Here is an 11896-nt window from a genome sequence, read left to right on the forward strand (position 1 = left end):
ACTGACGGTACGTGACACTTAATACTGCTTGAAAACGGCGCTGTCGGGTCTCTTCTCGATGTGAGTACATGGCAGTCAAAATTGATTCTGTACACATAGCCTGAATTCTTAGCCTAATAAGAGAATATAAAGATGCCAGTCGACTGGGAAGAAGTGTGGGTTAGAATAACAAGTTCATTCCGACTGGAAACACTTGACTCTGAGAAGGGCATTCGATATGAACTCTAATATCTCATCTTGCTGCATATCCTACAAAGTTAACGCGAAAGAGAAACATATTTCAATGGCACTCAGCAGTGCTTTTAAAAAATCTTCCCTGCTGCTCCTCGGATTACTTTCGTGCGCAGGGTTGACCAGAGCCGACAATCCAATTGTCCAAAATATTTACACAGCGGACCCGGCACCAGTGGTTCACGATGGTCGCGTTTATCTCTTTACCGGACATGATGAAAATGGATCAACGTATTATACTATGAAAGATTGGCGTCTGTTCTCGTCGGCAGATATGGTCAATTGGTGGCACCATGGCTCGCCGATGGGCCTGCCCACCTTTAGCTGGGCTGATCTCAATGCATGGGCTGGACAAGTTATTGCTCGGAATGGAAAGTTCTACTACTACGTACCAGTTCGCCACAAACAAACTGGCACCATGGCCATCGGGGTTGGCGTCAGTAATAACATCACTGGTCCGTACAAAGATGCGTTAGGACATCCTCTTGTCGAAAATAGCGCGATCGACCCTACAGTCTATATCGACGATAATGGTCAAGCCTATCTATACTGGGGTAACCCTGGTCTATGGTATGTGAAATTGAACCAGGATATGATTTCCTATAGCGGAAGTGTCACCCAAGTCCAGCTTACAGTCGGAGGATTCGGCAAGCCAAATACCGGTTCCAGCGCTGTCAGCTCATTTGATGAGGCACCCTGGGTTTATAAGCGAAACGGCCTTTACTATATGATATTTGCTGGCAATTGCTGTTCCGAGAACATTCGATACTCGATTGGTTCTAGTATCACTGGACCCTGGACGTACAATGGGGTCATCATGCCAACACAGGGTGCCAGCTTTACCAATCACCCGGGAATTATCGATTTTGGTGGCAGGTCATATTTCTTCTATCACAATGGGGCCCTTCCGGGTGGGAGCGGTTACACGAGGTCTGTGGCGGTCGAAGAATTTACCTACAATTCAGACGGCACCATACCCCAAATCACGATGACTACAGGTGGTCCGAGGCAGATTGGAACTTTAGATCCGTATTCCCGCCAGGAAGCGGAGACAATTGCTTGGTCCAGCGGCATAGATATCGAAAGTGCCAGTGATGGCGGTATTCATGTCGCCTTTATCAACAATGGTGATTATATCAAGGTCAAGGGTGTTGCATTTGGCAATGGTGCCTCCGGCTTTACTGCTCAAGTTGCATCCGCAACGAGCGGTGGAACTATCGAGCTTCACTTGGATAGTAAGAGTGGTACAGTTATTGGAACCTGTGTTGTTCCCTCAACAGGAGGCTGGCAGGTGTGGAAAACTGTGAATTGCTCGATCAAAAATGCGCAATCCACGCACGACCTGTTCTTTGTTTTTACCGGCAGTGGTTCGGATTATTTGTTCAACTTCGATTGGTGGCAGTTTAGCTAATACAGGGGTAGTGGGCTGATGAGAGAGGAGGTCTAAACAACTTCGCGTGCTCTCGAAGGGGTGCTTCGAGAGCCATGTCACTACAATGATAATGAAACGGGTTTTCATCGTGGACCTCATTGAATAGGTAATTACCAATAAATAGGAAACGTCACATGTGTGTACATGATAAGTAGATAATTAGGCGGCAAGGCCAATACCTGTCTAATCGGGCTAAAGACGTTAGCGTCGGAGGCCATAGTTATCACCGGAAGCAGCGCTCTTTTTACACTACCACCACTTTTTGATAGCTATAGGTCTTTCTCTCCTTCACTTGTATTTACTATTTGAATTCTAAAATGTGCCATTTCTTCGGGTTTTCTGTTGTCTAAATCAATATATACATGAAGATCACGGCAGGGCGACAAAGTTGGAAATGAACGACCTCAGAGCCCAACTAAATTATCCGAAACAGACCAGAGCAGAAGACAAATCGACCGTTCCTCAGATCCTCAAAGTCCGAGCGCCTCGCGTCTACTTTTGCTTGTGAGATCCAAGTAAGGTGCCTCTCCCAGCGAGGCGACTCGGTCGCCTGCTCGAGCTTCGACGTAGTCGTAGGTGGCGCAATGCCACATGCTGCGGTTATCCCAGATGGCCATGTCGTTCTTACGCCACTTGAACCGCACCTGGGCGTCGTGATTTTGGGTCACAAGGTTGAAAAGGTAGCTGAGGAGCATGTCGGACTCGTCCTTGGTCACACCGTTGATGCGCTTGGTGAAGCCCTTGTTGACGTAGACAGACTTCCACCCCGTCACAGCTGTCAAGTGTCAGTTAATGGAAACGGTGCACCGCAGCCAGAGGGGGAGACAACTACTCACGATTTGTTCGGATCACGGGGTGAATTGCTTGAAGGTTCTCGCCAGTGTTCAGCGGCGAACCTCGGATATCCTTTCGGATTGGGTTGCCGAGACGCCTCGCCTCCTCATGGAAAAAGCTTGCATCGTGCGTAGCTGTCAGGCCCTCGAGGAACTTTTGCATGCTAGGGGACAAACGGTCGTAGATTTCATAGCCAGATGCCCAGAGCTGTTGACCGTTGGTTAGAATTCAAAGCAGAAGTCTATTGCCAGGCGACCAGTGATCTGCCTTCAGGCTCAGGAGTTTGGTATTTGGGTTGAAAACATACAGTGTCACCTCCTGTCTTGGGAAGTGTGTGAATCTTCAGCATCGCATAGTCTGAGGGGACCGGTTCGAATGAGATATCAGTGTGCCAGCCAGCACTGGCAAAGCGGCTAACATCACTGAGCTGATGAGTGAGACCACCGCCCTTCTTCTGCTTCTCACTGCTGATAACGCTGATCTGGTCACCGAGCTCACTGCCCTCCTCCGTCAGCGGGTGGACATGTAGGCCTGACGACTCGGGCTATGGAAGAGTGATTAGCGAGGGTATCTCTCTACAGATCAGCTCTACTGGGAGAGGGGCTCCTTACACATCCAGCAACTTCTGTCAATCGGAGACAGAATTGTTTCATCTCCTCCGGGGTCACAACCTGATCACGAAGGAAGACAACTCCACGTTGTGAGACTAGTTGCAGAATAAGTCAATGCTCTCAGGAGTATGGAATATGGAATACTTACTGATGCTGGCGAGATCCTTGATCACGGCGTCATCTGCCGAGAGCAGTTCAGTCACCTGGAGACCTTCATACTCGCGACCAATGACGGGTGTGATGTCTGCATGGGTGAACCTCTCCAGCAATCCTGAATACACCAGCGGCTCGAGGCATCGGGTCTTGGCCGCGGGGTTACCACCCAGGATCTTAGGCTCAACTGTACTGGTCGAAATGGTCTCGGCGGAAGGCATAATGTAAGAAAAGTTGCAGACAATTGTATGATAGGGAGTAGTTGTTGTGATTGACACTTTTCTGTCTCTGTCGTCTAGGTGCAACCTTCTCAATTTATCAACGAAGCAGATTTCTCCCCAAACTGACTGATACAGATGAATCCGGATGGGAGAAGCCGATCATGGGATGCAACCTTTGCTCTTTGTCCCTGCGTTTCTACCTCCCACTCTGACGAAGTCCTTGGCAAGCCTATTTGCCTCATGCCGGAGAAATTCTCGGAGTTGAAACCGGAGCGTGCGATTGGAAGGGATGAATGGGCCTCTGGTGCCTGCCCAATGGAAACTCTTGGCCTGGAGGTCACGTTAGGCCACGTGCCATCAAGGATATTAGTAATCTGTGGTTCGGCCAATAGAATCACAGGCGGGATGACCTAGGCCAACTTTCGCATAGGCTTGGTAAGAGATTCGCCAAAAAAACTTACACTAGAGGGTCTCTGGGGCCCCGGATTTCCATGAGGTGATAGATGAACCCCATGAGGTGATGTAAGAACATTGAGGAAACTGAGCATCAGCAGAGTTCAAGAGGCGGGAAGTGGATACATGCACTCTGAGCTGCCTGGAATGTGAACTTCCTTTAATGCACCCAGATTCCTCATGGTAAGACTGTAATTCACCAGCATCGCAAAGAAAAAACTCTCTCTCTCTCTCGCTCTCTCTCTTCGGTCATCAAGATCGGGAATCCTTTCTTTAGCCTGCCGCTCAAAGCCTCCCGTTAGTGTGGCAACCAGGGCATGGAGCAGAGAAATATCACCGAGAACCCCGACATGGACAAGGTCTCCGTCGCACACGTCTTAGACGTCTCGCATGTCCTGAAGGCAGAAGTCGGTCGGGAGAGACTTTCCGATCGGCTGCCTCCGCACGAGTCCTACGAGGGCCGCCATCGGTGGGATCCCGCCCTGACCTGGACCGCCGATGAAGAGCGCAAACTGGTCCGGAAGACGGATTTCTACCTTCTATCCTGCCTCTGTGTTATGGTGAGATTTTTATCGTCGCTCCTTTGCAGGGTTTCTTTTGTCTTGCCACCAATGGAATATATGCAATGCCAAGTTACTTACAGTCTTTGGAAATCTAGTTCTTCGGTCTCCAACTCGATCGAGGCAACCTATCTAATGCTCTGGCCGATGACCTGCTTAAGGACTTGAAACTTACAAGCGATGACTACAACAACGTAAGAGGTTTTCTTCTTACTGCTGCGGGCAGGGGGCTAATCTATGCAAAATAGGGCACCACTATTCAGCTCGTCTGTTTCCTGGCGGCTGAATTCCCCGTCCAGATGATTACAAAGAGGCTTGGGTTCAAGAGGGTCCTGCCCACGATGATGTTTCTGTGGGGTGTTGTTTGTAGGTCCACCTCCCTACGAAGCACATGACACGAGAGGATACGGTGCTAATTCGATTAAAAGCTTGGGGGCAGGCATGGATCACGAATCGCGCCAGCTTCTACATCACTCGGGCACTCATTGGTCTCTTTGAAGGCGGATTTATTCCAGGTACAATGAACACCAGGTAAAACGTCAAACAATAGATACTAACTCATGGTGAATTCGCAGGTGTTATCTTGTTCTCAACCTACTTTTACACGTCTAAGGAGCTCTCGACCCGTCTGGCCGTTTTCTGGTCAACTCTGAATGTTGCTCGTGTCATCTCAGCGCTCCTCGCAGCTGGGATCCTCAAAATGAGAGGCATTGGGGGCCACCCAGGGTGGTTCTGGCTATTCCTTTTGGAAGGACTCCTCACCTGTGTGATTGCAGTGGTGGTGAGTGTTACTTTTGTCAATGGCATCATGATATGGATACGTATCGCTCACAACATACACTGCAGGCCTTTCTATGGCTTCCTGCCAGCCCGACCCAGACCAAGAGCGTCATCTGGCGTAAACCCTGGTACACCGAGCGAGAAGAGGCCATTATGGTCAACGTAAGTCTCTTGTTATATTACTCCATACTTTACAGGATTGTCAATATGAATAGCTCTCTGACGGCATTTTCGCTTAGCGCATCCTTCGCGATGACCCGGCTAAGGGACTGACGGCCCTCAAAGAACCCGTCCGTTGGAGCAACATCAAGGAAGCCTGGATGGATAAGTCCATGTGGGGGCTCTACTTCATCGGCCTGGTCGCCTACATTCCTGCGACACCCGTCCAGGGCTACCTTACCCTTACGCTAAAGCGCATTGGCTTCACGACCTTTAACGCCAATATGCTGACGGTCCCGTCGGCAGTCCTGCAGATCTTCACAATGCTCGCCATATCGTTCAGCAGCAATTATTTCAACGATCGGGCGTTTCACGTCATTTTTGGAGATTTTTGGATAATGCCTCTTCTCGTTGGCCTCCTCACGCTGCCTAACGGCGGCAGGGACTGGTCGCGCTTTACGCTCGTGACACTTATATCCGGTTGTGAGTTTTTTTTTTTTCTTTGAACACCCCCTCCCCCCCCCCCCCCCCCCCCCCCGGGTCCTACCAGAGGACCCGCCGCCGTACTTTCAAGTCCCAAATTGGCTGACCGAATCCATATACAGATCCTTACTTCCACCCCATCGTGTCCTCCTGGATCTCCGAGAACAGTTTTGACGTCAAGAAGCGGGCTATCACGGCCGCTACCTACAACGTCATTGTCCAGGTCGGCTCCCTCATTGGCTCCCAGATCTACCGGGCCGACGACGCGCCGTACTACCATCGCGGCAACTCTGTGCTACTGGCCATCTGCGTTTTGACCCTAGTTGTCGTTATTACTCAGCGTGAGTTTTTGCGACACCTGAACCGGAAGAAGGATGCGGCGTGGAGCGCCATGACCGTGGAGCAGCAGACGGCGTACCAGAACGACATTCCAGCTCGGGAGAAGGATGGAAACAAGCGAGTGGACTTCCGCTTTTCATACTAGGGTCAGAGTAAAGATCACGGAGGACATCGTAACAGGGACTCGGCTGTGCCATATGAATTGGGTCGGTCGATTGGGGGCCTTGGTGAAGGGTTGAAAGCGGCAACTGTAGATAGCTAGTCGGCATTGATATTTATAACCGCAGTCCTCTTAACAATTTCTTGCATAGGAAAAACATTCGACCTTGGTGCCCATGATTTGGGTATTCTGTGATGGCCAGTATTAGTGGCATCTATGAAATTTTTGTATCTCAAAGTATCTATATCTCTCTCTCTCCTCGGTGGTGCGGAACCACACGATTTACACCCCTTTAATTCATGATTTTCTTGACGGGCATGTCCTGCTGGGCCTTCGGCTTCCATTTTCCACTTGATTGAAGGGCTTTGATAGGTCGCCACCACTCGGCGTTCAACTCTTCCGCGTCGCACAAGGCTAAGCCCTATTTGTGCTAGCACTTCCGAGTGGCTAGCCCGTTTCTACCCTCCAATAATCTCGCCCTTCCCCGCATCCGCTAGAAAAGACAATGCCGCAACCTACAAGAAATATAATTAAATGGGCCTGCGACGCCTGCAAGCTCCGCAAGGTCAAGTGCTCAAGTGAGTCGCCATGCTCAGGCTGTGTGGCTGCTGGCATCTCATGTACCTTCAACAAGCGTCCGTTGGTGCGAGGCCCAAGAGGCTTGCGTGCTAAGACGATCCGGCGGATCACTGCGACTCAGCAGCAGCAGCAGCAGCAGCAGCAGCAGCAACAAGAGCAGGATTATGGCTGGTGTGATATCGCAGGGAGTCCTAGTGGGAGAAGGCCGGGTCAGATAACACCAGCGAGGTCGTCCAGTACACCGTCGCCATCCAGTGATACCCACGAAGTCACAACCCCTGGTTCAAATGCTCTATCCTCGACAAATCGTACTAGGTAGGTGGCATCCTCTCATATGCCTCTAGACAAGCATGATCTTGCGAAGAGACCTAAAAACGAAAGAGGGATCCTGCTAACCAACCATACAGCGACGAGCCCAGCCGGACATCGACATCATCCCTAGTCCTGCGACTTTGCGTCTACAGACTGCGCTTGTTCCCGGTATGGCCCATTGTTGACGTCGAAGAGGTCATGGGAAACATTCACCGCGATCCGAACAACATGGACGCCTATGCCCTGGCGAATGCCATTGGGGCTGCAACCATCGCCCAGCTCAAGCTAGATAGCCCCGAGAACGGGGATATGGCGACGGCGGCTTCGATGGAGGCTGAGTGCCAACGGGCCATTGAGCTGCTCCGAAAGGATGGAGGGGACTCTACTATGAATGTTAATGCCCTGCGCGTGTCCTTCTTCTTACACGTCTATCATGAGAACCGATCGCCGGGTGGGTCGAGATCCTTGCTTTACCTCCGGGAGGCCATTACTATTGCCCAAATAATGGGCTTGCACCGAGAGGCAACGTACTCTTCATTGTCGACCCGCGAGCAGCAGATGAGACAGAGGATCTTGTCCTTGCTATTTGTCACCGAAAGGTAAGGTCGATCCACGTTTCGCTGGTCGAAATTGCCAACTACGCGAGGTGTCTGAGTACCTGGCCAGGCCTGACTCAACTATCTCCCTTTTCTGGGTTGGCTTTTTGACTGATATCATCTTTTGCTTAGAGGGGTGGCGATGCTTCATAAATTGCCCGTCATGCTGCGATACAATGCCCGCTTCATCAACCTCGACGAAGCCGACGACGAGTCCCATGTCTTACCTGCATTCAAGAAGCTCGTGAGTCTCTTCTTAATGTTTGACCAGTCTGGCGCTTTTGATATTCTGCATACCTCAGACGAGATTCAGCTCCCCCCATACGAAGGCATGCATGCCCTGAACCGTAACAGTTTCAGTCTGCTCCAACATCAGCTACGAGAGGCCTCAATTCAATTGAAGGAGACTAATGACGTTCAGATGGCGGACATCTGCGTCACGACCCAGTGGATGCAGGCCATCTTATGGAGGGCATCGATGCGTCGCAGATCTACTCTTGACTCGTCACAGCAGCATATAACCTCACTCTCGCATCCAATCCAGATTGCCAAGGATTTTCTCGAAACAATGTCTCACCTTCCTAGCTCTGCGATAGAGGCCCACGGACCAGCCATGGTTAGCAACAAAAACACCCTGAATGAAGATGAGAGCAAGCTCAGCGTCAGATGACTAACTGCAAGGCGCACACATCTGTTTCGTATATATAGGAGTACAAAATTTATGAGATTGCGAAGGCCGTGACTGACTCGGTCACGACCGAATTCAACGGCCAGCCAATCTCACTCGATATCCCCAGGGAGATCCTCCTCCGGCTCCAGAGCAAGCTGGCCTCCTGTCGTGGAGGTAACAAGGTTCTCCTGCCACTGCTGCATGCTCGCATATCAGAAGCCCTGCTTCGTCCTAGCCCGCGCATCTACAAAATCTCCGATTATGACCCCTCGTCGAAGCCACTATCCGGAGAGAGAATGCTATATTCAAGTCAACAGTCCCAATCCGTACCTCTATCAAATCCACCGTCATTACGACCCGCAGAAATTTATGAGCAGCAGGTGAACACAGAGGGACAAGAACTCTCACAATATACCACTGATATTGTCCCGACATTACGAGTGGTGAGCTGGGACCACAACATCCCCGACATACTGCTTTCCTCCGATCAAGATCCATTCAACCAGGCGCAGGTTTTTCAAGGATCTTTCGGCAATATTGAATCTGCGGGGACTGTGGAATTTCTTTTTGCCAATAACGCAATTTGGGATTCTAATGAGAGCTGGGACTCGCAGTTCACTGGCGCGGCTTCGGGGTAGAGAGAGCGTACATGTGAACAATGTTAGTGATATACCCACTCTGATCGGGTTTTGGCTGGACTTTAAGGATATGAAGCCATGTAATATAGTCTTGGAGTTTTGGTCATATGGAAGCTAGAGAATACGGCTTGGCTATTCCGTTACCAACAGGGCAATGGCCTCAAAGGGCTCCAACTGTACCTCGGGCCCCTGAAGACCCTCTCGAGATCGACCAGTCGTTGTCAGAATCACCTCTTGAACGGTAGCTGGAACACCAACCCATTCAACCTTCTCAGTTGAAAAGTTGCACACCACTAGGACCCGACCTTGAGGCGCCGTCCGTGAGTACGCAAAGATCTTGTCGTTATTCTCGTCTACGAGATCAAAGCGCCCGTACACGACAATGTCCTTATACCTCTTCCTTGCCTCTAGGACCGATCGCCAGCAATTGAAGACCGAGTTGGGGTCTTCAAGCTGGGCAGCGGCGTTGATGATGGTGTAGTTGGGGTTGACCGCCATCCAGGGCTTCTCAGCGGAGGTAAACCCAGCGTGCTTGCTTGAATCCCATTGCACGGGGGTGCGCGCATTGTCGCGAGACTTTTTCTGATATTCCCGCCGGAACATTTCCCGCGTTTCATAGTCGGCGTCTTGACCTTTGAGTCTTTCTGAGGAGTCAGCATCTACTTCAATAAAACCGGTAGCCTGGTCACCAGATAGCTTGGTCACGAACCTCCAATGATTCAAGCAGTCTATGTCCTGGTATTCCTCCATAGGCCAGTCTTTTGGCACGTTGTGCATGCCTAGCTCCTGGCCCTGGTAGACGAAAGGAGTGCCAGCCTGTAGTCCGAGGAAGACTGCAATCATCTTGGCGCTCTGAACGCGATGTTTGGGGCTGTCATTGGCGAAGCGGCTCACGGCCCGCGGCTGATCGTGGTTTTCCATGTACAGGGCATTCCAGCCATTGTTCTGGTACATGAATTGTTGCCACTTGTTGACCGTTCTCTTGAGATCCAACAGAGACCACTGGCCGGGGAAGAACTTGCCGTCTGCTCCGTGATCAATGTCCATGCTATGTCAATTAGCATTCTGACATTTTCAACACTGAACGTGGGCAAGGCCCCGCGTTTTTGTCCTTGCTATAGGAGTGATAGGGGTTGACAGCACTTACAGCTCAAAATGGAAAATCATGTTGAACTCGCCTCGGTTTTCCTGAACGCTCTTGATGATCTCCTTCGTATCATGGACGCATGGCATCTCGCCCACGCTGAAAGCATCATACTCTTTGAGGATTCGTCCCAGCTCCTGCAGGTACTCGTGGAGTCGCGGCCCAGCGGCATAAAACTCAGACCCCGGGAAGAAATCGCTGGATGAGTCTGGAAACTCCGTGCCCTTGCTGATGAAGTTGATGACATCGAAACGAAAACCGTCAATTCCACGGTCGAGCCAAAACCGCATCGTCTCATGCACCTCTTTGCGAACCGCAGGGTTCTCCCAGTTCAAGTCCGGCTGTTCCTTGCCATAGAGGTGGAGATAGTATTCTCCGGTGCATTCATCCCATTCCCACGTACTCCCTAAATATGAAGATTAATTTAAATAACCCATTTTCCTTCGTGGCCCTTGGAAATCTTTAGGATAAACTCGACGTACCTTGAAAATGGCTCTGCCAATTGTTAGGGGGCTGTCGGTTGCCCTGAGCATCAAACCGGGCAGGCTTCCAGATGTACCAGTCACGGTATTTGTTCTTGACAGAACTCCGCGACTGTTTGAACCATTCATGCTGGTCACTAGTATGATTCATGACGAGATCCATGACGAGCTTCATGCCTCGTTCGTGGAGCCTGTCCCTCAGCACAATTACGTCCTCAATGGAACCATACCGTGGATCAATCACACGGTAATTACTGATGTCGTATCCCTGGGAGTGGAAGAGTTGCATTAGTCAAGGCGAAGAATGGAAGACTGGCTTTTTGCGCCGCAATCGTGTTTCCGTCTGACGATGGTATGTGAAACTAACCATATCAACTTGAGGGCTCTCGAAGATGGGTGACAACCAGACGACATCGATGCCCAGCGTCTTGAGATAATCGACCTTGGAAATGACACCCTTCAAATCTCCTGTGCCCGACCCCGTCGAGTCCTTAAAGGAGGCAGGCCATATCTGGTATACGGAGGCCTCCTTCCAGCTAGCCCGCCGTTGCTCGGTCGGGGGGTCTTGGACTTGATGTGGTGACATGTTTTCCTCTACTGTAAGACTGATCAAGGCACCATCAAAGTTTGGAATAAGTCTTGTCTTCTTTCGTGGTATGCAAACACGGACTTGAGAGTCTTGAACCGGCGAGGTGGTTGTTACGGGAGAGGGGGGCCGACCTGAGATTCCCTCTAAGTAGTTAGCCTCAAAAATGACACATCTTATGAAATGTCGACCGATGTTTTCTCCGACTCGTCTTTGGGTGGGCATGAATTGTGTGGGTTTCGGCGTGAATGAAGATGGGCTGTTAATGTGGAGGGCTACATTGTGTCCGAGAATTTCTCCGTTCAGAGCGTTACCCCAGAATATTGAGTCTGTATGTAGTGGACCATAGAGTAGAATGTGGGGTACAGAACTACACGCCGCCAATAGCCGAGCCCGCAACTGCTTGCGTCTCACGTGGGTTTATGAAGTATGCCCCTGGGTGGCAATCGCCGATTGTTTCAATCGCCGATCCA

General features: G+C 50.6%; 5 protein-coding genes across 5 annotated transcripts; 3 read left to right on the plus strand and 2 right to left on the minus strand.

Moving 5' to 3' along the window:
- Window positions 1-283: 283 nt before the first annotated feature.
- Window positions 284-1642, plus strand: N7473_004494 (glycoside hydrolase family 43 protein; the record flags this gene model as incomplete). Its single annotated transcript, XM_057150434.1, has 1 exon — window positions 284-1642. The coding sequence occupies one exon, from the start codon at window positions 284-286 to the stop codon at window positions 1640-1642; it is 1359 nt and encodes a 452-aa protein (XP_057010544.1).
- Window positions 1643-2133: 491 nt separating this feature from the next.
- N7473_004495 (TauD/TfdA dioxygenase family protein) lies at window positions 2134-3482 on the minus strand (the record flags this gene model as incomplete). The annotated part of the gene is made up of 5 exons (XM_057150435.1): window positions 2134-2438; window positions 2500-2704; window positions 2805-3041; window positions 3109-3203; window positions 3257-3482. 5 exons carry the CDS (start codon window positions 3480-3482, stop codon window positions 2134-2136), a joined length of 1068 nt encoding a protein of 355 aa, XP_057010545.1.
- Window positions 3483-3922: 440 nt separating this feature from the next.
- Window positions 3923-6401, plus strand: N7473_004496 (putative MFS transporter; the record flags this gene model as incomplete). The annotated part of the gene is made up of 8 exons (XM_057150436.1): window positions 3923-4495; window positions 4594-4689; window positions 4744-4861; window positions 4924-5010; window positions 5071-5276; window positions 5342-5437; window positions 5515-5917; window positions 6040-6401. The coding sequence occupies exons 1-8, from the start codon at window positions 4253-4255 to the stop codon at window positions 6399-6401; spliced, it is 1611 nt and encodes a 536-aa protein (XP_057010546.1). The 5' UTR covers window positions 3923-4252.
- A 520-nt stretch (window positions 6402-6921) lies between these two features.
- On the plus strand, window positions 6922-9211 carry N7473_004497 (uncharacterized protein; the record flags this gene model as incomplete). The annotated part of the gene is made up of 4 exons (XM_057150437.1): window positions 6922-7310; window positions 7403-7906; window positions 8036-8519; window positions 8612-9211. 4 exons carry the CDS (start codon window positions 6922-6924, stop codon window positions 9209-9211), a joined length of 1977 nt encoding a protein of 658 aa, XP_057010547.1.
- Window positions 9212-9343: 132 nt separating this feature from the next.
- Window positions 9344-11423, minus strand: N7473_004498 (glycoside hydrolase family 13 protein; the record flags this gene model as incomplete). Its single annotated transcript, XM_057150438.1, has 5 exons — window positions 9344-9851; window positions 9921-10259; window positions 10359-10761; window positions 10838-11105; window positions 11205-11423. The coding sequence occupies 5 exons, from the start codon at window positions 11421-11423 to the stop codon at window positions 9344-9346; spliced, it is 1737 nt and encodes a 578-aa protein (XP_057010548.1).
- Window positions 11424-11896: the final 473 nt, after the last annotated feature.

This window comes from Penicillium subrubescens, assembly GCF_028828155.1.
Source record: "Penicillium subrubescens strain IBT 31985 chromosome Unknown utg000003l_segment0_segment0, whole genome shotgun sequence".
In the NCBI taxonomy this organism is placed as follows: Eukaryota; Fungi; Ascomycota; class Eurotiomycetes; order Eurotiales; family Aspergillaceae; genus Penicillium; species Penicillium subrubescens.